This window comes from Ctenocephalides felis, unplaced genomic scaffold, assembly GCF_003426905.1.
Source record: "Ctenocephalides felis isolate EL2017-DRISC unplaced genomic scaffold, ASM342690v1 CF-g0.4_SCAFFOLD_03571, whole genome shotgun sequence".
NCBI classification, from domain to species: domain Eukaryota; kingdom Metazoa; phylum Arthropoda; class Insecta; order Siphonaptera; family Pulicidae; genus Ctenocephalides; species Ctenocephalides felis.
The window spans coordinates 13,104,059-13,129,865 of NW_020539725.1; the positions used below are offsets into that span (position 1 = coordinate 13,104,059).

At 27.8% G+C, this 25,807-nt stretch overlaps 3 protein-coding genes and 1 long non-coding RNA gene across 4 annotated transcripts in view; 2 read left to right on the top strand and 2 right to left on the bottom strand.

Moving 5' to 3' along the window:
- Positions 1 to 6,811, bottom strand: part of LOC113384776 — a 28,928-nt gene extending 22,117 nt beyond the window's left edge. Inside the window, exon 1 of the long non-coding RNA XR_003367951.1 lies at positions 6,575 to 6,811. This is a non-coding gene — a long non-coding RNA (uncharacterized LOC113384776). The remainder of the gene's footprint in view (positions 1 to 6,574) is intronic.
- A 535-nt stretch (positions 6,812 to 7,346) lies between these two features.
- LOC113385639 (alkylated DNA repair protein alkB homolog 8-like) lies at positions 7,347 to 10,348 on the top strand. Its single transcript, XM_026623486.1, has 8 exons — positions 7,347 to 7,590; positions 7,906 to 8,464; positions 8,770 to 8,929; positions 9,042 to 9,279; positions 9,383 to 9,538; positions 9,653 to 9,802; positions 9,951 to 10,080; positions 10,290 to 10,348. Exons 1-8 carry the CDS (start codon positions 7,477 to 7,479, stop codon positions 10,346 to 10,348), a joined length of 1,566 nt encoding a protein of 521 aa, XP_026479271.1. The 5' UTR covers positions 7,347 to 7,476.
- Positions 10,349 to 10,711: 363 nt separating this feature from the next.
- LOC113385640 (Bardet-Biedl syndrome 7 protein homolog) lies at positions 10,712 to 20,744 on the bottom strand. Its single transcript, XM_026623487.1, has 15 exons — positions 20,580 to 20,744; positions 19,208 to 19,268; positions 19,036 to 19,150; positions 18,794 to 18,923; positions 18,446 to 18,630; positions 17,286 to 17,478; positions 16,989 to 17,176; positions 16,606 to 16,723; positions 16,383 to 16,535; positions 15,899 to 15,960; positions 15,378 to 15,521; positions 14,734 to 14,910; positions 14,438 to 14,547; positions 11,405 to 11,635; positions 10,712 to 10,848 (listed from the first exon to the last, which is right to left on the bottom strand). Exons 1-15 carry the CDS (start codon positions 20,742 to 20,744, stop codon positions 10,712 to 10,714), a joined length of 2,169 nt encoding a protein of 722 aa, XP_026479272.1.
- Positions 20,745 to 22,746: 2,002 nt separating this feature from the next.
- On the top strand, positions 22,747 to 25,249 carry LOC113385063 (protein SGT1 homolog). The gene is made up of 5 exons (XM_026622867.1): positions 22,747 to 22,838; positions 23,124 to 23,237; positions 23,647 to 23,800; positions 23,887 to 24,053; positions 25,044 to 25,249. The coding sequence occupies exons 1-5, from the start codon at positions 22,797 to 22,799 to the stop codon at positions 25,149 to 25,151; spliced, it is 585 nt and encodes a 194-aa protein (XP_026478652.1). The 5' UTR covers positions 22,747 to 22,796; the 3' UTR covers positions 25,152 to 25,249.
- The last annotated feature ends 558 nt before the right edge of the window (positions 25,250 to 25,807 follow it).

Sequence of the window (25,807 nt, forward strand, 5' to 3'; positions counted from 1 at the left end):
TTATAAATACAGATATATATTTATAACTGTAGTGAATTGTGAACCCCCATTTTCATTTCGTAGACCCCGAATTCATTTTTAGTCGACGTTGACCCCTTGAAAGTTGTCATGGATTCCTGGGAATCCTTGTTGGCCACTTAGGGAATCGCCAAAATAATCGATAAAATATGCCCTTAACTTTTGCTAACAGGCGTTAGAAATGCGATATTAAAAACAAGCATTTAAAATGCGGCAATTCATATTAAAGACTGGTCAAGGGTTGAAATATCAATTTATTTATTTTTATTTATTTATTTATTTATTCATAAGCAAGCCGTAATCAATAATAATAGATATTATTTCAGGCTCTTGTCAAGCTTATTCATAGTTAATATTAAAAGGATAGTAATTTTATAATAATCATAGTAATTTAATATCTATTACAAATTATGACATTGAATTAAACTTGTGGTTCGATTATGAGGGGATTCAGGTGTTCAGGTAATACTATCAATGAGCACCGACTAATAATTTTTGTAGCTATATTTTAATTCACAATATGTATGTATTTCTGGCGGAAATATTCGGTTGAAGTTATCACAAGAATTTGCTTAATGACTTAATAAATCATTAATATATGTCTATATTCATTGCATACATATAAAATGAATTGAAGACTTATAGAAGCTTGATTATTTTTAGACGATAGATGTTAATCAAACACGCTTCACATAACAACCAGAATTATTATTCTGACTGTCGATATCTAGCTATAGAAAGAAATTAATATTTAAAGATTTAAAAAACAAAAGATCAAAATTTTAAAACTTGTGTTATACTAATTATTATCAATCAATCAATCAATAGCAATCAGAACTTAATATGTTAATGATGACTTCGTAATCGAATAACTTTATAGATGGCAACGCAAAAATTGTCAAAAAAAAGTTAATTTTATGAACAAAGCTGTGGAAAAGGCTATTTACACTTGGAAACGTTATTGGATTTAACTTGGAATATATAATTATAAATCTTAAGCACGACACCGTAATTAGCTACGGTATACAAATATATGTATAGGTTTGCAAACCCTGACTTGAAGTAAGCAGTAAGAATACTTTTGTCAATTGATGGGTTATAAAATATTATGCAATATTTTATAAGAAAATATTTATTTTGTATGCAACAGTAAAAATTGCAGAAAATAGTTAACAAACCATTATTATATAGAATATAAATGCAAATAATGCACTATTCAATGACAAAAGCCTAGGCAAGAGTGAGAAGCTTATATAACATCTGATGCTATTTTATTTAAGTTTATTTAAATAAGAATTAGTTTAAGAAACTATAACTAATTAGCTATTGATGTAGTTGTAGAATTCAATGGAATTATATATTTCAAATAGAAAGACTCGACAAAAACTTAATAGTTGTACGGAAATAACTGTAAAGGGAATCCATCCATTCGTAATTCTTAACTTTATCATTTCGATACCGGAAGACGCGATTATTTCCTACAATGGCTACGCATAAAGCAAAAATATTTATGCGTGACCATTTCTTAATTCCGTTACGAAAGATTACCGAAATTATCACAAATCTTTTTCTATTATTTGACTATATACATATATATGTATATACAGAATTATAGTATTCTATCTAGGGTGCATCGGAGGTCGGCATGTTCCACGAATCAGGTCAATGCCCCAGCACTTCGGAAATTCACGGTAACTCTCGGCCGAACGAGGAGGATCGGCTCTGCTACAGATCATGAAAACTTCTTGGATAAAATATTTCATATATTTGGTCAATTTTGAACACATAAAAATTATAAACCATATGGTTAAAATAATTGAATTTTGAGATATTAAACACGTGTTTAAATAATGCCACAAACAAGTTTGGATTATATTCTGAATCGTACTAAAAACAAGAACATGCAAAACAATTATAGAATTGCAGAGTTAATAATATTTTTAGACTGGATGACGTCTCGGTAATTGTTAATTCAAAATATTTAAATATGAAAGCATAAGCACTATTGTTATCTCTGAATAGCATTATGATTTTAAAAATGTTTAGAAGAAAGACTAATGACGCGAGCAAACTGATAAAACATCCGGTTATTTTTGAATAAATGACAACTTAGTGACCGAAAAATTAGCAGATTGAACAAAATTTTCAATATTATTGCTAATATTATGGCCAGAATTGGTTAGCCATAATAGAGCCAGTAGCTAATATAAAATTACAGAATGTAATATAAATAGTATAATTCATATGATTTGTTTCTTTTCTGAACAATTAATCAAATAAAAAAACAAGTTTTAGTATAATTAATTGAGACGTTTCGAAACTAGATCCTTCATCGATATTTTTAGTCAAAAACATTTTTTTTAAATAAGAAAATTGATAATGATTATCAAATATATTATATTAGGTTGTGTATCTGATCTTTAGGAAATGTATAATAATATTAGAAATTGAGAAGCAAAATTTATTTACCTTCAATATTGATCTATAAATTTGTATCACTCATTTCTTGCCAAAAGCATCTGTACAAAAAATTATTGAAGTCTTTAAAAATGTTGTCTTCATTTAGTAAATGGTTATAATAAAAATTACCAAGTGAAGTCAAAATTTTAAATATTTTTCAATAATTCTTTTTACAAGTGCTTTTGTCAAGAAAAATTGGTGATAGATTTATAGATCAGTATATCGCAGGTAAATAATTTTTGCTCCTCAATTTTTATTATTTTTCTACACATTTTTTAAAAAAGAAAGGATACATAATGCATATCTTTATAGGTTTTTTAACATTCTGTAATCAGCATAATTAAAATGCTGCCCTAACACTGAAATTTGCCTCCATTCTAATTGATCTATTAAAATTTGTTATAAAAAAAGGCATGAATAATTCGAAAATATTTTGGATTTTTCAGAAAAGGGGACGTCTATTTTTCACGTGGGGGAGGGAGGGATATACTATGATATCAGGTGTATTTATTCCTTATCTGACTTTGTTTAAATCCAAACATTTTCAAAAAAAAATTTATTAATTGATTTTAATTATTAATTTAATTAATTTTACAATTTTTTCTCGTAACTAAAAATACACGTGATGTTTCGTGTGGGTGGGGTGGCTAACTTTGAATATCACCATGTATCACTAAGGGGGAGGGGGGTCCAAAAATCCTTAAAAAATCGATTATGTGATTAATGGACTCCCCCAAAACCATATTTATTAATTTCCGAAAAAAATAAATTTCGATAGTTTTCATATAAATTTTCATACAAATGCATAAATTATATTTCTTGAAATAAAAAAGACTATTAAGAAAAATTAGTTAATAATATTGTATTTAATTTTTATTTCCATTTTCTAAATTTTGTCGCTCTGGGCTCTAGCCTCGACTGTAAATCCGCCTCTGTATATATAATATAAAACTAATCAAAGAATTTTTTTTTACTAACTAACGTTGCCTCAAATCAACTAAAGAATATATTACATTTTAATATACGAAAAACTACACGTATATCACATTTATCCAAGTTCAATGACCTATCCCTGCAGATGAACAAGTCAACGCTCACGAACTAGACCGAAACCACACCCTCCGACATTCCAAAGTGCGAGGGTGCAAGATTCTATGAGGGTGTATAATAGCGCCATCTTGATTTTTGAAACACATCAGACACAAAGTAAAATTTATTAGAATGAGGTTAAAAGAAAATCATTGCAAATATATTGTAAATTACCTTGGCAAAAGAACTCATTAAATAAAAGAACAATACTTTCATTGCACACGCGATCGAAAGTGCATATATTAAAATTAAAGATATGCTTATGAATTATAACGTGAAATATTCTCATTATAAAAAACTAGAAATTGCAGAACATAGGAAAGGGCTAAATATTTTGTAGCTAATACATATAATAATCAGCACTTATTTAATGAGTAATTGGAAGTACAAATTGTGCCTATTAAAATTGTTGTATTCCGGAAAGTTTTCATATACGAGTACCAGTAAATTCAATTACTATTTACCATATTTGTACCAAATTTTGCACAAAGAAAATTACCAATTCAACTCAATGACATTGGACAACAAGTTGAAGTAAATAGAAATATCTCAATAATTTTGCATAAATTGCAGCAGGCCTGACCTACTTTTCTTTAACTAGTTTTACAGTGTGTTCATGTAAGTTTACACTAGGAAATAATCGAAATTTGTTCCTGATTTGAACGTTGCTATATTATTGAGCCTTGAGTTGGCATAATCGTCAAGTAATGAGAGCATGGCGGCCTTAACACACTTTTGCTAGCGCGATTTGAATCTGAAGGGACTTGCAGATAGAACCATAGTTCACAACTTGTGTAACTTTATATATAAAAACTTTATATTTTTTGTTTGACGTTGAAATATATTTTTGAAATGTTACAATATAAGTAACTTTGCAGTCAAATAGTTGAAATAAAAAGCAGTAAATTAACTATTTATCATGTACGTTTTAACACTATATGTATGTTTCTTCATCATGTTTAACAAATTCACACCAGGAGAAAACAGAAGATTTTTTAGGACATTGTTTAAAAAAAAACAAAATATTAAACTAAAAGTTACATAAAATTATGTAGTAGGTACATGACTAAGAAACTTAGAATAAAAAAAAATATTTTTGTTAGTCATGTAGTTACTACATAATTTTATTGTTTTACTTTTAATTTAATATTTTATTTTTTGGTTTGTTTCTCGTCATTAAAAATTATGTTCTGCGTTTTTTCTGGGTTGAATTTGTTAAACAGCTGAATGATGACACACAGTGTCGAATATACAAAATAAATAGTTTAATTATTTAATGTTTTTTATTTCGACTATGATGCAAAAAAACATTAAAAAAAATGTTTCAACGTCCGAATAAAAAATTGGAAGTTTCAATATATACATATACATACACATAAGCATATATAAAACTAAATGAAAAAAAAATCATACGCGATTAAAGTATTTTGGTCAAAAAATAATCAAAATTTATTGTATGAGTACGTAGTAAGGCACATATAAAAAACTATTATTAAAAATAAATCCGCAAGGATTACTATTAGGAATAGTAATACTAATTTTACATTAAATAGAAATATTTCATGAAATGAACTGATTCACCGAAACATTTGTTGTTAAAAATTCTATATAATTATATTAAAATAACAGATTAACAAAGAAATACGTAAATACGATTTTTGTGAAATTTCACAATCATCTGACTTGTGTAAAATACCTATTAGTCATTGATTAGAATGATTGCCAAAAAATACAACAAAAATTAAACGTGTCGGTGTAAATATGCGAATTGCTTTCTTAGCCCAATATAGCATTTTGTTATATATAGCAATCTTTTCGTGCCGCCTCCTCCCCGTTTTTTTGAAAAAATAATGCTAATGCTCTCAATTTTTTAAATAATTGACTGACATAATTCATTTAACAGGCTACAAATGCAAAATGATATAAAATATAATGTCAAAATATACATAATTATTTGTGGATTCAATTTTATATCATTTCAACGTTTTTAGTTTTTTTTTGATAATAGTATTTTGAAAGCAGATGTGTTCCCCCCTGAGGAATCGCGTCCCACAGGTTGAAAGCCACAATCCTCATGATATTCCAATCATTTGGATACTAATTTTAAATATATAAGTATGTATAGCAAGTTTATTTCAATAAAATATTTATATTAAATGAAAAATAAATAATTACGACCATATTGCATATGAATGAAGTTGCTATGCACTTTACAAGCAAATGACTTCGGGCTCTCAACTCAAAAATTTTGGCGTTCATTGAAGCATCACACTTTAGCGCTATGTATATTTTATATAGGTTATAAATATCTTTCTGCAAAAAATGCTAAAATAATTAGTAGCTTAATAAGAGTGGAAATTTTGTTACACGCTAGTAACAATTTAAGAAGCACTCCCATATATTCGTTAAATGATAAATTACTATTGGTATAGAATAGTTTTACTACGTGGATGAAATAATTGATGCTACTCAGTTTGACTTTTAGAAATGCACGCGTTAAGTGAAGATATAATTTACATCTAGCACATTTTACGAAAAACATGATGTGAACTGGTTAATAATAATTTCAAGGCCGTAACACTGCACTTTACGCCGATGCATCCAATGTATAAATTATTAAATAGAATGATTTAACTTTCTTACGGAAATGAAAGCCAGAATCCAAACATCACCCATGAGTAATGGCTAACAATGGAGTCAATTACAAAGACTACATATACCGATATGTAGTAAAAATAGTAGATATATTAAATAAATGTGTAAGATAACTAAGATTGGCTATGGATGCGACATTTTAATGGAAAAAGCCAACCCATCATGACGCATGCACAAGACCAAACCCGAAACCCTCGATAAACTCTAAAACCGAAGCTTAATTATTCACATCACAAATGATCACAATAGATTGCCACTTACCGAAGATTCTTTAGCACTTATTTATAATTATACTAAACTAGAAATTTTAATTAAACCTTAAACTAAACATATAGGAATTTTTAACACTTACGGGCCGATGCTTGTTGTTACAGAAGCCTCTTCGTCACTGATCGGCTAATGTCGTTTGCTTCCGGAAGCTGTAGTGTGGCCAAAATGGATGAAATAAAGTTACGTTTTCGAATTTTAGAATTATAATTTGAAAATATTTAGGATTACACAAATAGAACGAACACAATTTTAAATGGTTAAAAATGGCAACTAAAGTATTAAAAAAAATGAATAAAAGTTATTAGGTGAGATTGACAGGAAACAAATGATTGAAGGAAAGGGGCATCTACTGGCGTTTGTCGAATGCAGCGCAGTGAAGTCTAACTTCAAGCATGACACGTCTTTGGTTTAGCGCGCAATTTGAAATCAAGAACATTAACTAAATTTAAATATTGTACATTTTTATTTTTAAACTTTAATTTTTGTCAAATGACCTGTATATTTGATATGATCGCCATAAATCTAATTGTACATACTTATACCAATATAATACAGATATTTTAATATATTTGCTGTAATGTGAATAAAAAAAGCAAGAAATAAAAAATTGAACAAAAATCCTAGAAATTGAACAAAATAATTGTTATGCAAAAGTTGATATATTGATGATTATATGCTTCACCTAATTTATTTTTATTAAATAACGTTTAATATATCATGTTTGTGAATTAACCTCTTCGAAATGACATTTGTTACTTATTCGTTAATGTTATAATTTATAGTTATAATTGACCATTTCAAAATGATAATAAGAAAATCTGATTATTGATTTTATCTTCCTTCATTCACTTTTTATAGCAATTACTGTCTCTTCTAATTATTCTACATGAACTTTGTAAAATTATTAGTAAAACGTGGAATAACCTCAAAACTATAATTTCTATAAATATATTATAAAACAATACAATACAATATAATTAAAAAATGTCGATTGAAATATCAAAATCCAAGAAGAAAAAATGCGAAAGAAAACGAATACGTGCCCAACATTTGATAGAAAATACAACAAATATTACTTTTTGCACTACACCAACTCAGGTATGAAAAATAACAATATTTAACTATATGTAAATAAACAATACTGTTTTATGTAGAATAATTCAACATTTTTATTGATATAATAATTTATTTTCACATACATTTTTAACAAAACATAATGTTTATTAAATAGATACAATCTTCTTAAATTTGTGTTAAATGAATCTTTTCTTTGTAAGAAGGAAACATATTAATTAATTATTAATTTACTAATTTCATGTTTGATTTTAATAAAAAAAAGACAATAGTCTGTAAGCATTTGAACTTTTGATTTTCGAGGAATGTTCAATAATTTTATACTTCAATTTCTTGCAGAACATAGTAATTTGCAATGCCGGACTTGTGTCAGGTTTAACTCGAGAATGTATTGTTGAAAATTTTTCTAAATATGGAAATATAGCAAAAATTGTTATGGTACCAGGTCAATCGTTTTGTTTTATTCAATTCCAAGACGTCTCTAGTTCTGAGAAAGCTATGAATGAAGTAAATGGCCTTTTAACTATTGGACAGAACGATGGAGTTGTATACCTTTCCTATGTAAATGCTTTACCAGATTCTAAAACTGATGACGAGTACCATATGATACCTCCAAGATTGAAAATTATAAAAGATATAGTCACCACACAAGAAGAAATTAATTTACTATCACTTATTGATTGGGATAAAAATTGTAATGATGAAATGAAACACCGTAAAGTCAAACATTATGGTTTTGAGTTTTATTATGATACAAACAATGTAGATAGAAATAAACCTCTAGAAGAAAAAATTCCTGAACAATGTGATATCATTTGGGAAAGGTTAAAGGAAATGAAAATTGATGTACCTCATAAAGTAGATCAACTAACTGTTAATATGTATAAACCTGGACAAGGCGAGTTTATTAATAAACAACAATAGTATTCCTATTATAATGCTAAAATAGTTAATTGAATCTTTAGAGCACCATCTATTCCATCTATTAAATTTTAAATCTTGTTTTCATAATTTAATCTTTTTGTGTGAATAGTATTTATACTAAATAAACATATTGCTTTATTAACTACATTAGTTTCCTAGATCTACATTTTGATCACTAAATATCCTTTATATCAATATTATGTTCTTTTTAGTTTCTTAAATATTTTGGCTACATCAACTTTAAGTTTAAAAATTTAATTCAATTAAAGTTCTTTTTAGGAATACCACCCCATGTTGATACACATAGTGCTTTTGAGTCCCCAATATATTCATTGTCTTTAGGATCTGATGTTGTTATGGAATTCCGAAACAATTTAAATCAACATTATTCTGTACATTTACCACAAAGAAGTCTTTTAATAATGGATAATGAATCTAGGTATGCATGAATAGTTCAAAATTTTATTGTGATGATTAATAGAGAAACTCATTTGCAAAATGCTATTTAAATAGTTATTTCAATTTTATTAAATATCAGCTTGATTACTTAGATATAATTGGACACATGGAATTACGCCCAGAACAATGGATGTAATACAAACCACAAATGGTCTAAGTGTTTCTAAACGTTCTGTTAGAACTTCATTTACATTTCGCACTATTCGAAAGAATGCAATATGTGATTGTGATTATAAAAAAATGTGCGATAGTCAGCAGAATATTTTAAATGATAAACAAGTAACACTTGAAAATGTTGCAGAAAACTTGGAAAGGATACATGTTCATAGTGTAAGCAATATATAAAGTTGCTTTTGTCACTTGTGATTATTTCTTATTGTTATTCAAATAGTTTTGTTTATGATATTGAAATCTTGTATTAATATTTTTGAAGGTATATGAACAAATAGCATCACATTTTAGTGATACACGACACAAGCCTTGGCCTAATGTTGAAAAATTCATACAAACTATACCTGTTGGTGGAATTTTAATTGATGTAGGATGTGGAAATGGAAAATATTTTAAAAGTGGAAGTAGCATAGTACAGGTAAAATTGGATAATAAAGTCTAATGTTATGAATTATTCAAGTCACTTTAAAAAATCATTTAATTTATCATCAAGATTATTAAGTTTTGAAAGCAAAGTTATTTAAAATTATAGATAGGTTGCGATCGAAGTGAAAATCTTTCTTCATTATGCTTTTCTCGTGGATTTCAAGTTTGCACCTGCAATTGCCTTACATTACCATTTCGTGATAACATTGCTGATGCTGCAATTAGTATAGCTGTTATTCATCATTTAGCCAATGAGGTAAAGTACAAAAAATTGAATGAGGATCTGTTATAAATTTCTGGATTAAAATTAAAAGAATATTCATTACATCATTACATCACCATTAAAAGAAAATTCATTACATCATTTGATTAAAAACAAAAAATATAAAAATATTCGCTTACAGGAAAGAAGAATTCAAGCAATACAACAAATTGCTCGCATACTCAAAAAGGATGGAGTTGCTCTTATATATGTATGGGCCAAAAACCAAACGCGACAAAATAAAAAATCTAACTATTTGAAAAAGAATTGTGGTAAGAATTAAAAGTTCAATAAAATCTTATGAATTATTTTTTATAATGAATTACAATTAATATTTTGAAATCTAATGAACTATAGACTATAGACTAGACTTAAAATTTGAAGTAAAAAGTGCTTTTATATAATATATTAAAGCCATATAATATGTATAGATTATGAAAATTAATGAATTTATACCAGATTTTTATTTTACCAATTGTAGATCAAATTGATGATGTAGCTGAATTGAAAATAGAAGATAATGAAAACCGATCCAAATAATGTACTCAAACTTCCAATTCACGAAAATAGAACAGAATTCAAGTTTCAAGATATGTTAGTCCCATGGAAGTTAAAGGAATCTAAACAGAGTCAGCAAATAGACCCACCAATATTTTGCGATATTATCATGTATTCCAAGAAGGTGAATTAGAACAATTATGTACTAAAATTGAAGGAATAATTGTAAAAAAAAGTTTTTATGATCAAGGCAATTGGTGTGTAATTTTAAAGAAAATAATATAAATTTATAATTATTTTATCATATATATTGAAAATAATTTCACATGTGTTAAATAAAAATAAAAATTTGGACAAAAAGAAACCTTCAAATAAATACTTTACATACAATTTATGTTGCATTGGTTAGTTTTGTGCCTCAAAAAAGTCAATCAGTGTTTTCAAATCATATTTATCCAAGATTTTTGTTAATGATGATATACTATTTTTAACTGTGACTCCTTTAAACTTATGCTGGTCCACATACAAATCGGTTATGATACCTTAAAAATAAAATAAATTATAATTATATTTATGCTATCAAAATACTTGTTTTATAAAAATAAATGTTAACAATTGCTAAGATAGTGGCAATTTCAGAAGTGATTATATCAAATAGTAGACATAAGTTATGAAAACATGTTGATAAAATAAAACGTTAACAAACAACTTATGATTTTAAGTGATTACAAAAAATTCAATGATATATCAAATCATTAATATATGGGAAACACGGCAAATATATTTACACATATTCTAAACTTCGTTAATATTTATTATTTTTTATCAATTTCATAACTTAATTACGCTATTTAAGAGTTAAAATTATAATAAATTAATTTCAACGTGATATAAAATTTAATAAAATAAAGAAATACTAATATTTGTTTAAAAGAAGTTAAAGATAAATGTTTGTTGTGGAAGTATTATGTAAATTATTAGGTTTCAAATATCTCCCTTCCGCTTTTTTGCTCTTTATTCAAAAGACTCTTTATTCAAAAAGGCGGAAGGGAGATATTTGACAACCTAATATAATAAATTAGTAGCAAATTATATTACCATACAAACGATCCAAAATGGCAGGCTTTCGTTTAGCTTGTTCTCGAATTTCACTCTCCCTTTCTAAAACATCTCTAAATTCCTCTGATAAAGCAAGTACATCATCCTCATTACGAATATCTAATTCATCCAGTGCATCCAATAATGCAATATTTCGTACTAATTCTAACTGAGAATGCAATATTTCATCCATTAATTTTAGAGTATGAGGTATACTATCATCATTGATTGCTGTAAGTAATAATAGTTTATAGTAATTAATTAAGTGAATAACATATTTATACATAAAACATATTCTCAACATAGTAATAAACTATTCACTTAAATTTGCGAAAATAAGGGCATTGGGGTGTACAAAACAATTTGTAAATCCTAAATTTAAATGATGATAAACAGCATTTTAATGTAGAATGCTTGAACTTTCCATATTTGTGTTACTCAAATTAGATTTTCTGATTTTCATAAAATAAGGCACAAAAATTATATCCAAAACACATGTTCTTATTAACCAATGCATACACTTCAAATAATTTCTTAAAACGTGACCTAAAATTATGTATAACTTCTATAAAATACGCCAATAATTGAAATCATTCACAAATTACTGAATTCAATAGAATCAATATTGCTCACGAGCAACAATGTTATAAAGAAGTTCTCTGTAATGTATGCAATATATATAATGAAATTTAGGATTCGTAATATACACTATTAGAAATAATCTAAGTCCAAGTTTTGTTATGAATGCTTATATTCTTGTAATATATTTTGAATATTACATTTGATGTCTTAATAATTAATAAATTAGAATTTTAGATTTTAAAGAATAAACTAATAGTAATTATATTTACATGTAAAATATAAAAAAGTAAAAAATTAAAATCCAGCTGCTGATAGAGCAACATTTTCACACATTTTAACAATTTCTTCTTCACAACAACAAACTCAGCTGCTAAAATAGCATTTGCAATTGCTATCGTTTCTCTTGTGCTTCTAGCTTTGATCCAAATCTTTCCATTCATACCAGCTGCAATTTCATAAGGATATTCCTTAGCAAGTGCTTTCAGTAAGGGACATTTGGGGTTCAAGATTTTCCGAACCAAATTGACTGCAATTAAAAACAAAACCATCTGATACAACTCCTAATTTTCCTTTCTTCCCATGAGAATCAACACAAACTAATTCAGGTTCTAGATCTCTGCTTGCGATGAGTAATTTTGCAAATATTACATCACCTATATTTACATCAGGTCGATTCTTTTTAGTTGCTCCCTCGAAAGCTAAATATGATAACGATGCATGTTCACTAGCTCCTATGTCCACTTTAAAAACATCTCCTCCTTTATTTACAACAGTTCCCAAGACAGTTTCACCTCTACTAGGAATATATCGTTTCTGCTGACAGTCTACCCAATATGTGTTTGGGGATTTTTTTCGTAATATGCCACATTTATTAATTAAAACGGTGTCATTTTCATTGTATAAACCTGGACCTAGTACGACCTTTGTTGTGGATGCACATTTTGGTATGTCAACTGCTATATCACCGGGTAAAACAACATCACCTTCGTGAACTTCCATTATGAAAATCGTTTATATTCAACAAAATGTATATAAAAGTATATAAAAAAAAACTTTACAAATCACAATACAATTCATACAAAAAATAAATAAATGTTATATTTTCATGTTTCAAGCACACATTTAAGGTTATGTTATGTTGTTTCACGTTACTGTTGACAGCAATGTTGCAACTGAATAAAAAATGTTTACGCTTAGTGTTACCAGTTGTGGAGAAATATTTCAATTAAGACCGAACCCAGGAAGCAACCGGAACCATAGATAAGAAGGTAAGACCATTATAAGAAGGTAAGAACCTTAAGACAATTTGCATGAACAACCTGATATATATAAATAATCGGCTTTCAATGCGAATTGCTTTTTACCAGCTCTATTTTACCTATTGTTTCAAACGGTAACCAATTAACAGCTACGCAGCGCCTTAGCGCTTCGATATTATAACTGTAAGCAGCAACGCAGCGCGATTGCGTTGTCATTTTAGTACGAAAACTTTTGGTAGACAATTTGCTTATATACTACTTATATTTATGTTAAGTTTGTTATTTTTTAAATACCCAAATTTTCTGTAGCGTTTTGGGATGTATTATCTGTTAGATAGATAGTAGTCAAACAAATGCAGCAATAAAGCAAATTCAGTGGTTTCCAACCTTTTAGTACCGCGCTCCCCAGTTCTTGTAAAAAAATGTTGATAAAAATTGTTTCACAAATACTCAACTGTTATATATTATAATTTAATTAGCAGACTAGAAATTAGTATGCAATATTATGTTAACCCTTTCCACTCGCAAATTCCGAGATTTATATGAATTTTGCCGGCGGAGCGGCGGAATCCAAGTGGGCAGGGTTAAAATATACATAAAAAATAATTATTTAATCGACATTTTTTCGTATCATCACAAAATTTTTGCATCAGCATCACGCTCACCCGAGTAGGCGCTCCCCACAGGTTGAAAACCACGGGGTTAAGTTATTTAATATTTTATAGTTTCTTTCGAAAAGTGAGTTTTTAAATCGATTCAAGATTTTTGCGTTGTAAAAAAATCACCATGAATCTGATCGAGTTTCATCAAATGGCTTTTAAATTTTTAAAATCGGTGTACTCGTTATTCAGGAAAAGTCGACTAATAAGAGTATAAGAGTCAAAACACACACAAACTTTTTCCAAGTTTGGTGTCCAGGGATTTCAGGTTACTTAAAGCGACAAGAAAACATAAAATTCGCCAATTGGATTTGTAGAAAAAACAAACTACTTATTTGGAAAGTTAATAAAAGAAACAAAAATAGACCAGAATAAAGAACGGATAGTAATGAACGAATTTGATGGCATTGATATAAAATCTTTACACAATGTCGAATTATAAGATATTTTAGTTATTTTAATGTTTTTAAAACTGACCTTCAAACATATTATGATACATATAATGATAATAAATAAATTTAAATGGTACTTACTACAAGCTATATCAAGCCTAATATTTTTTTTGGTTGCTTCTTTAGTAAGAATATCTTTGAGTACAGCTATTGTCGAAATATTATCTGATTTAATTTCAGCCTCTCCTCTCCTACAACAAATATGGCAATTATAAATAAGATTTTGTTTTATATAAAAATATTCAGTAAACATCTTGCTTGCCATCAAATCGAGTATTACAAAATTATATAAATAAAAAATTGTAGCAAATATCATATATTGAATGATATTTGAATATGTATGTTTGAACACTAAAAATGTATATTTAATCACTCACCCATATTCGCAATCTATAACAGTTCCTGTAAGTGTCGAAATAAACGTATATCTGGCCCTATCATCACCAGCACCGCGAGTTTCTGGCCTCTCTGGTACCTCCGGAATGCAATAAGTTAGCCAGGAATGCATTTCTGCTAAACTGAACGGACCGCGGAGATGCAAACGATTGTATGGCCTATCAAATACAAAATTCTCTCAAAAAAATAAATAGGTAAATAAATGTGGTAAAAGATTAACCACAAAAAATACCAATTCAGGCATGTCTTTTATGAACGGGGTTAGCCAAGGGTTATTAGCATTGACAAACAAAAAATTGGATAATGGCGAAAGAATCCATGAAATATTATAATAAAATATATTCATGGCCTTCTATTTTCAAGTTCTGTCGTTCCCTGGCCCTTTTTACCTTACATGACTATAAAGTTCACTTTTTCATATTCACTTAAATGATCTATTAAGTTTTTTGCTACAACAGTAATTTAAAAACATTTTGAGATATTCACTTCAAGTATATTTGCAGTTTTTTCAGGGACATTGGGAAGTAATTATGTTTTGCAAACTACTGCTGAAATATTAAAAAAACTGTACGCACAGATTACAATGTAGTTATATGTTTATACAGATTTTATTTATAAAAATTACCTGTCATCGTCTGGTGGAATGTGAGTCCTAGTATGTAAACTTAATGGCCTTATGAGATATTTTCTTATTTGACAACACTTCGGTTGTAATAATGGTGTAACATGAACTGTTAGATACCCATGCTGACCTTCCATTGTGCGAAACCTGAATACAAATAGAAAATCAAAGAAAGCATTAAAAAAAGTATAGAAAATTAAAGAAAAATATATTGCAGTTGCAAATATATTGCAATATTGTAATATATGAAAAGTAATTTAAAAATCTTTTGAAAATGTCGTATACAAGTAAGGTAACTGTACGTTCCGAATTCACAGTCCCTGATTACAACCTTGCGACCAGATTTTTCTAAAAACAATATTTTTCGGGTTCAGAAGTTTTATATTAAATTATTTCGAATTTTTAGAAATATTTGTATTTTCAAAATTTTGGTTAAATATATCATATTACAAAATTTGAAACGATTAAATTATGCGATATTAATTATTATTATAAATTAATTGATTTAATTATTGTTATATTACCTTATTTCTAAACGAGTCGTATTTAGTTGGCATCTATAAGTAGCCAATAGAAAGTTTCCACTCTGAAATTCATATACAAATCATTTCACATTTCACAATTCACAATTCAATACGATTGATATTGATAATTTGTATCATATAAATTCAACTTCAAATTATCTATAGAATTTATGAAATGCCGTACTTCTTTAAACTATATTTACTAATGATATTGTGTTTACATTAACTAATAATAAAATAATCAAATAAAAACCAAAGATTTATCATGTTCATTAGTTATAATTTTATTATCAAGTAACAGCGAAAATTTAATTAATTTTCAAAAACCCTAGACAATCCGTAAAAGATTTATCATGTTCATTATCATATGCTATATGTTTCAACCCTGTATAAAAATTTTATCCAAGTAGATATAAAATTGAATTATACGAAAAGATTTTGTCTGAAAATGTTTTTTTATTAATTTATATCTTTTATTACTTACCCCAGGTTCGCATTCGCTCTTGCTTACAACAGCAGTAGTATCCGGCGAATCAAGTAAATCTATAGGAACATCACTTTGGACCAGAACAAAATCCAAAGCTGTAGGAGCTTCTAAACTTAATGAGTAAGATGCGTCTTCTCGGGATAGCACTAACTAATCAATATGTATAATCATATTTTGATCTATATTAGATGCACCAATACTACTAAATTTTTATAATTACCATATCCCGTAATTCTAAAGCTGGTATTGATGAAGTTCCTAGGGAATTAGATTGAGTTGATGCTTGGTAGCGAGATCTTTCACGCGATACCTTCTGTTCTAACTCTGCTATTTCTGCCCTAAAGCAATAATATTGTATTAAATATATTTAACCTATTAAATTTATTAATTATAATAATATATTAAACAAACTTATACCACTATACTAATAATCCATTAAATCAATTCAATTACAATTTTCGAATATTCAAGCAAATGAAACGATTCCTCAATTTTGTTGAGAAGCTAATAAATGATTTCTGGTTTAACAAATACACTAGCTGCATTTGATAAAACTGATGATATTTCGAAAAATAAAATTAATATTTAAATAACCGATCTCACTTTAATTTTTCAGCTCGTTTGTCATTTGCATTGAGTCCACTGATATCGCTGCTAGTTCCAATAGTACTTGTGGGTGGCGTGGTCGTAAGTCCAATTATTCTACCAGAAAATGTGCAGGCTATCAGTTCAGATTTTCCATAATTTCCTACAATACCACCTCTTAGGGACGAAACTCCTTCGTTAACATTCTAAAAAGAATCATATCTTTTAATAAAATGCCATCGTTCTACTCAAAATTAGTCATTTTTATATTATTACATTCAAGCCAAGAAATAATTGTTTATATTTCTTACTTACCGCATAGTATGCTAAATCAGGCTGGTCGTCATAAGATCCCGTTGAGCTGACATTATATATTTGAATAGTGCCATCCAATCTGGCGACTAACAATTTCCATGTGCTGTTTCCGCCTCCATCAGGATCTAAGTTGGCATCTAGGCAGGTGACTGATGCACCAGTAGTTTCGACAAATGGACTTAAGGCAGCTCGCCTGGTAATGGCAAGTTGGAAGAATATATAATTTTTCGTTATAGTGATTAGCCCAAATTAGCCTATCTTTATATCTACAGTAGTTAAGAAAGGTTAAGTTAGGATTTCTAAGAATACGGAATTTAACTCAAACTTTTAAACGTATCTGTGATATATGCAAGTTTATATGGTTCTTCGAGTAGTAATGTGTTGTGATAGGATCTCATAATTTTCTTAGATATCCTATTACCCGGGAACCCGAGACAATCCCGGATTTCCGTCTTGTGTTCTAAAAGAAATATTTATTCCGGATTGTCCAGGGTTTTCAAAAATCAATTAAATTTTCGCAATTACTTGATAATAAAATTACAACTACTTATCAAATATCTGAAAATCTTATATAAGAAATAGTATAACACATAATCGAATAATAAAGTTTCTACTAAAAGTCAGTAATTTTAATTAAAAAAAAATAAAGAAAACTAAAATTAGCAAAATCCCCCCGGTTTATAAGGACTAAAATTTACCGTCCTGGTTTGACTTAAAACAATATGGTCACCTTATAAGGTTACCATTATAATTATATATTATATGAAATTTGTATTTTACCTATAGTTATTTTTAATATAGCATTCCAAAGTGGCACCAAAGTGGTATAATTTACATCTATTCTGAGAATTTAATATTTAGTCCTAAACCAATACTATTTGATTTCTGTCAAATTTAAGGTAATTGAAACTGATAATAGTGATAAATACTTAAACATATAATAATCAGTAAAATTATACTCGTATATTCACCAATGTAAATACCATTTAACCAATAAAAAGAATGATTACAAATCTTCTCTAAAGTGCAAACTTATTGTACATAGGGGCAGCAAAAGATTTTAAAATTCAAATGCGGCATGTTAAAGAGTATACTAATAAACACATTTTCAATATTTTATAATTTAAACTCATCATTTTTTTCAAATTAAGACATCTTACCCATCTAAAGACAACCACGAGATTGTTCCATCAGTCATACCACATAGAACAGCTGATGAATTAGGAACAACTTGGAGACATGTAGGTACAGCTGGAGTTTCTAATGTCGACAAGACACGACAATGTTCTAAAACCCGTAGAGCTCTTCCAGAACATGCCAGTACAACTGTTAAACGGGGCGAGTTCTGTGAATAATAAACAAGTAAATATTTCAGACCACGAGAAAAAATAATGATCAATTATTAAAATCTATGAAACATAAAAAAAGATGAAAATTTCTAAAATATATGTGTATATATAAAATATAGGTACGTAAATGTATAAATGAATGATGAAATTTTTGGTTACCAGGTCTGGACGTACAGCAACCACATCCACTATGGAGTCGCCGCACAGGTAAGTTCCAGCATCTTTACAATCCTTGAAATGACCCATTATATGATTTCCACATACAAGAAGATCGCTACCACTAACAAACCTAATAATTCAATTTACTGTTTTCAAGTTATAAATTAACATTATGCGGTATACCATTTTTTATTATCAATTTGATAACAACTAAAATTACTAGCTTTAAAAATTCAACTTACATAGATCTTATAGGTTCTGTAAGGTTAGTATCAAAGCCAAGAAACTGTTTTCCGCGTTTTGTGAAAGCTCTGACCTCATTGCCTGATGCTATAAAAATTTTATCAGCTGGAGTACCTAAAATAGTTGTATAAGTGAAAATAACTGAATAATTAAAAAAATTCAAGTTCTTACCAAGCGCTCCTCCTAATTGCATAGAAGTAACTTCAGGACCAGGAATGGTTTTAAATGTTACCTGTAATGCACTTTTGTTAAATACAAATAATAAAATATAAATATATATTTAACCCATAACAAAAGAATTTTCCGCTGTGACATTACTATAAGAGCTAGCAAGCCGCCCAAGTATTTTTTACACAGCATTCAGCATATTTAATTCATTATCAGTGAAAATATATTTAACAATTTAAAATTACACTTTTGAAGAACTAAATATTACAATAACAAATTAGACTTCTCAATAATTTAATTTGGAGCGATAATTCTTGAAACTAAAGTCGACACACACGATGTCGTCTATAGATGACATTCGTACACACAGGTTGCAAAACGGACACTCGTTGCAAAAGGGTTGAATATTAATTAGCAAATATGAATTTAAGGATATATTTTAATCCGTGGCGAGCATAGCTCAATTAGTTGCGTGTTCGACTCTCACGACAAGGTTCTTTGGATCGAATCCTGTCATTGACTTAGAATTTAAGAAAAAAAAATATATAGAGTTAATTTTAAATCAAATAGAATTGGATTTGTCAAGTAGAATTTGAATAAAAATGAGTAAGAATAGAAATTACAGAATTCGGATAGCTGAGTTGTATTAGGACAAAGAAGAAAAACTATTAGAACTCGCTGAGATTAGAAGAAGAATGAAGAAATAAAATTGAAGGGAAGATATGAGTTGAATAGAATTAAGAATGAAAAAGAATAAAGAAATTGAAGAAAATAATTGAAATAACTAGTTATTTCTATTCTATATTTCTATAGAATATGATATATAAGATTGAATATGATATAAAAAATAGTATATGATGTAAATAAAATAAAATATTGTAGGTGGTTAAATGCTCAGAGTAAGTGAGGACAAATAAAATTAAAAAAAAGATTAATCCTGTATTTGGACATTTATAAGAATGCCTTTTTTCTTCAGTTTACCTCAGAAAAGATTTTGATGAGTGCATAGTGTTTCAAAAGATTTTAATAAATTATAATATTAGCAAAATAATTTTTACAATCTTAAGCATGTGAATAATCGACAATATTCAAATTGGAAATTTTCTAATAATTCCTTCCATAAATCTATCCAAAAATGCTCTGCTAATATAATACAATAACAAAAGTAAAATTAAGTTATTAAGGACTGTTAATACAATAAAATAATAAAAGTAAAATTGAATTATGAAAGATTTGACTTGCATTTGCATAAGCATCTGAATTTTAGTAGTAACTTTATACAATATTATGTAATTTAGTATATGGCTAATGTACCAGTTTATAAAGCCAATAAAATAATAAAAAAACTTTATACAATTTTAATAAAACGTCATACCTCGATATCATCATTATTTAATCCAAACACTTGCAAGACCCCATCTTGCCCTCCGACTGCAATTTTTTGCTTTTCATTAATTTGGGCGTTTGCTGGTGGCAACAACATCATGGTGTGCGGATGGGTCATACCCACCAGAGCATAATCCACTCGAAATAACTCCATATTATTTTACTGAATAAATATATTATAAAAATAACTATGATTGTATTCTCAAAAATATAAAAAAATATAATTTAAAATTAGAAAGTGTGACTATAAAACATGATGTTTTGTCATATGAAATGTCATTCAACAAATTATACATATAAAATTAAAGCTAATTCAAAAGCACATGTTTTAAATGGTAATATTCTAGTAAAAATGTATGTAGGTTATATAGGTTTACTAAAATCTTCGTTTCTTTACAAGATGGACTTCAATTCAGTTGCCATAGAAATAATGCCGCAAACAAAACAGTAAAGCACAAAATAAATAATATTGATCAAAACTGTTACTTTTTTAATATAAATTTAATTTTAAATCATTCAAATGTAAGTAGTAGAAAATAATACAGACTGTATTATTACAGTGTATAAAGTACAGTACTTTCCCCATGTTATTTTTGACCATTTATTTTAATTATAACAATTTTTTTAGCAAAATTTATATTAAAATTAATAAGTGCTGGGACTAAATTTTTTCTTAGGCACAGAATAAAATCTAAAATATATTTAAATCAACTATTTTCAGAAGTCAAAAAAAAGTGAAAACTAGTGGTGCATGGTATCGTGCCTTAAGGCTAATTGTTGAAACTTTCCGTACCAAAAACTTAACTTTTTATAAACGCTTTAATTTTTGAAAACTTTGAAAAAATTAAGCTTTTGAATTATTTTGTAACTTTTTAATTTTTTTCAAACGGATAAACATTGGTACGGAAGCCATAGTTTGTTATTATTAAAATATCTGATGTGCATATGTCCCATCAAAATTTTTGATCACCAAACGGCATTTTTTAAGTTTTTTTCATTTAATCTCAGTAACCACAGGACCTGCCTTCCTTAAAATTCATAAAGTTCTTCGTTTTATTATTGAAATCAGACGCTCCGTTCTCACAAAAACTGAATCATCAATTTTGTAACTTTTTTCCCCGTATCTTTGAAACGGTTAGACCTTTGCCTTTGCCAAAAACTAATCAGCACGTCTCTTTATCAATACAAATCGCATGCTTTTGAATTATTCAACCTGACAGAAATTTGTATCCGAACACACTCACACACACATAGAATAATTTTATTTATTTTTCTAAGGTATGCCAAAATGTTAAGAAACCTTTGAAAAGTAAAGATATAAAAAAAATCCATTTTATTTTTTTCTGCAATTACTGTAACTTACCCTAAGGAAAGTTAATGAGTTTTTTTTTAACGATGAATGCATATTAATGGATTTTTAAAAAGGACGAAATTTTATATCTTTTCTAGTGACGTTTATTAAGGTTTAACTGTTGAAAACTATTTTTTGCTAGAATTAAAACTAAACTGAGTGTAATATGCATTTGCCTTAAGGTAAGTTGCAAAAATTTGCAGATATGTGCGTATATAATTAACTTGATCAATAAGATTTTAAATTACCAACTTTGAAACTGTCATAATATATTTTTAAAATTTTGACAAGGATCATTGAATTTAATCAATTTTTTAATAAAACTACTTTTCGCGGATTGTAATATATGAACCAATTTTTTTTTCAATAATTAATTACTAAAAAATCCACATCGGATTCTAACTAATCTAATCAACTCGATTCCCTACTGATATATTTCGAATGATTTACAAAATTTCAAAATCGATTCAGTATTTTTGCGAAAAATCATACACTTCTTGAAAAAGTCTATTAAATAAAACAGACGTACAATATATAACCAAATATGAAATTTTAAATAATTTGAATTTAGCGCCTACAATATGACAACCATGTTTATCTTTGTTACAAACCTTCCAATCTTTTACATGAAGGTAAAAATCCAAAATATGCTGTTATTTTTATCTTTGTTACAAACCTTCCAATCTTTTACATGAAGGTAAAAATCCTGAATATGCTGTTATTTTTATCCGCATATTTGACATATGTCATAAAAAAACAAACGACATATTTTAGGTAGATTCTATTTTTAAATAAACTTTGTATATATAAATAAATATTTAAATCTATAAATTAATCATATTAATAAGAAAAGAAATGAGTGAAGAGCAAAACTCTAGCACTGAGACTAAAACAGCGGTACGTCGTAGTTTATTGTACAGATAATTGATTCCAAATTTGTAGTAGTATTATTATTTTTTATTTAATATAATTTTAAAACATAGTTAATACATAATTAAAATGATAAAACCATAAATGAATATTGCATTGCTATATAATGTACTCTCCTATGTGATGTGTTTCATACAACACAAGAGCCCCACTATTTAAATGATACATATATCATTTTTATTCATATACTTTTGATACATATTTTATGATCTATGTATAGCTTTAACTAGAATTATATATTTATTTAAATAGGCTAAACCAAAAATAAGACATGATTGGTATCAAACAGAAACCGATGTCACTGTCACTATTTTGTTAAAGAACGTGGATGAATCAAAATTAAAGATTGATTATGGATCAACATCTGTAAGTACTACATCAATACTTTATAAAAAATAGAATCGACACATGTTTAGAACAAAGGCATATATTGCTACTCATTTGACTCTAAAAATGTGGTTGTTCTGAACAGTAATGTATGGTAAAAATTTATATGAATCGTAACTTAAACTATAATAAGCTTTATAATTCTATAGTATGGATAACAGCTCTCATAGAATGGAAGAACTGAAAAAATATTTTCTCTGAAATTACTTTTATTTGAATGAAATATACAACTAGATATGATAAATTGACCAAACTAATTGATCAACACAAACTAAAGTTGCTTGATATTTTAAATCATATCTATTTTATAAGGATTTTGACAAGGAGTTATTATCAATGGATTTACTTTATTTATCACTAGTTCTAGTTTATAAAAAAAAATTTTTAGCTTCATGTTAAGTATGAAGAAAATGAACTGGATTTTCGACTCTTAAATGGCATAGTACCTATATATTGCACACATAAAGTGACTCCATCAAAAATAGAAGTGAAACTTGTAAAAGCAATGGGCATAAGATGGGAAAAATTAGAAGCAGATGCAGGTATATCATCAATGAAATTTCACATATACTTTGCTTTTGATACAATAATACAATTTTTATTTAAAGTGCATTTAACATTTTTTTAGAATTACCAAAACCAGTCAACCCTACCAAAGCAAATGAGAAATGGGAACAAATTGCAAGGGACTTTGAAGAAGAGAAACCGGAAGGTGATGCTGCTCTGAATGCTTTGTTCCAGAAAATTTATGGAGAAAGCAATGAAGATGTTCGCAGAGCTATGAACAAGTCATTTGTAAGTATTTATATTTATAAATAATTCTATGTTAAAATGGAATCTTCAGCAAACTTTTGTATAAGGTCTAGATGTATACATGGTCTGTTCAAAAAGTACCCGGAATTACTAATAATTAAATTTCGCGGGTCTGGAGTGTCTGATTGTCAAAATTTTTTTTTATTGTGTTGGTATACATGCCCCTAAAGTATGATGAAATTTTCAGCTATATTCACTGTTTACTTTGTCTGTGGTAGTCGCTAAGGTTCGACGTGTTTTTTCTGAGCTCGGCGATTTTTACAATGGAAGAATTGAAAAGTCAAAGAATTTGTATTAAATTTTGCGTAAAAAATGAAATAAAGTGTTGCAAAGTGCAAAAATTCACCAGATATGGCTCCGTGTGACTTTTTCCTATTCCCAAGTTGAAGAGACCCATGAAAGGACGGCGGTTTTCCTCGATTGAAGAAAATCGCCGAGAGTGCTCAAGGACATATCAAAAGTGAATATCAAGGGTGCTTCGAAAATTGGAAAAAACGCTGGCATAAGTGTATTATATCTGGGGGGGACTACTTTGAAGGGGACCACATTAATGTAGACGAATAAATAAATATTTTTTTGAAAAAACGAAAATTACGAAAACTTTTTGAACAGACCTCGTATTTTGCACTGATTACATATAGATCGCTGTATTTTCTAAATATTTCAAAGTATTTATATATATCTGGTATCTTGGATAATGGAGGAGTTGTGCTGAATGAATTATCTTGGTAGAGAGCAATTAAAATAAACCTGATTGATAGTAAAATGTAACCTTTAAACTTGGTAGTAGCACTGCTGAAATTTTATAAGTGGTTTATTCTAAAGTTGCTCTAATGTAAAAATGAATTAGTGAATAAAAGGTAGTTTTGGTTTAAAAGTATGACATTGATAAAGCAATTATATAAGCAGTAATATAATATAATCTCTATATAATGTATTACAATGTTTAATTAAAATTCATTTATTTTATAGATGGAATCAGGTGGTACAGTACTTAGCACAAATTGGAACGAGGTGGGCAAAGAGAAGGTTGAGGTTCGTCCACCAGATGGAATGGAGTATAAGAAATGGGATTCATAAATTTATTTTTTTAAAACGATTAAGAAATTTTTAAATTTCATTGAGAGAAATCATTTTATGTAAATATCATTTTTCAAATATATTAATGTTTATAAAGCCAAATGTTATCTTTTTTTTAATTAAAAATGCCTCGGAAATAAAATAATTGGGAATTTGATATTAAAACCTTGATATATCTGTGAATTTGAATGAAATTTCTTTAAGGATATCTGATTAAAATAGAACAAAATCGAAAATGAAGATTATTGAACTCATTTCTATCTAAATAAGTATGTTATAAGTTAAATGGATATGCATTAGATATTGAATAATGTGTGTAAGTTTTCAAGTTCTGACATATTGAAAAAAAAAATTTATCTGATTTCAAAGATTTATAAAACTTTGCATTGTTATTGATCCTGCTACATGCCCACTGATTTTTAGGGTTCACATCCAGCCATTATGTTATGTCCTAAAACTAATGACTGGAGTATTTAACATACACTTAAAAACTGTCATTTTTATATAGATTAATTTAAAAATCAATGTCTATATTTTTTGTTCATAAAGTTCACGATCTTGAAAAAAAAAATTAATAAACAATTAAGTAAAATATATTTTTTTTAATTTTATTTTAAAATTTTATGTATTTAAAAAAAAAAAAAAAATTATTAAAA

Excerpts from the sequence above, each read along its gene's own strand:
- LOC113385639 (XM_026623486.1), top strand. The coding sequence starts at position 7,477 with ATGTCGATTGAAATATCAAAATCCAAGAAGAAAAAATGCGAAAGAAAA. Across the intron at positions 7,591-7,905 it reads TTTGCACTACACCAACTCAG|AACATAGTAATTTGCAATGC; the intron begins GTATGAAAAATA and ends AATTTCTTGCAG. Across the intron at positions 8,465-8,769 it reads TATGTATAAACCTGGACAAG|GAATACCACCCCATGTTGAT; the intron begins GCGAGTTTATTA and ends AGTTCTTTTTAG.
- LOC113385640 (XM_026623487.1), bottom strand. The coding sequence starts at position 20,744 with ATGGAGTTATTTCGAGTGGATTATGCTCTGGTGGGTATGACCCATCCG. Across the intron at positions 17,479-18,445 it reads TCGTGGTTGTCTTTAGATGG|GCGAGCTGCCTTAAGTCCAT; the intron begins GTAAGATGTCTT and ends TGCCATTACCAG. Across the intron at positions 14,911-15,377 it reads ATTCCACCAGACGATGACAG|GCCATACAATCGTTTGCATC; the intron begins GTAATTTTTATA and ends TGTATTTGATAG.
- LOC113385063 (XM_026622867.1), top strand. The coding sequence starts at position 22,797 with ATGAGTGAAGAGCAAAACTCTAGCACTGAGACTAAAACAGCG. Across the intron at positions 23,238-23,646 it reads TTGATTATGGATCAACATCT|CTTCATGTTAAGTATGAAGA; the intron begins GTAAGTACTACA and ends AAAAATTTTTAG. Across the intron at positions 23,801-23,886 it reads AAAATTAGAAGCAGATGCAG|AATTACCAAAACCAGTCAAC; the intron begins GTATATCATCAA and ends ACATTTTTTTAG.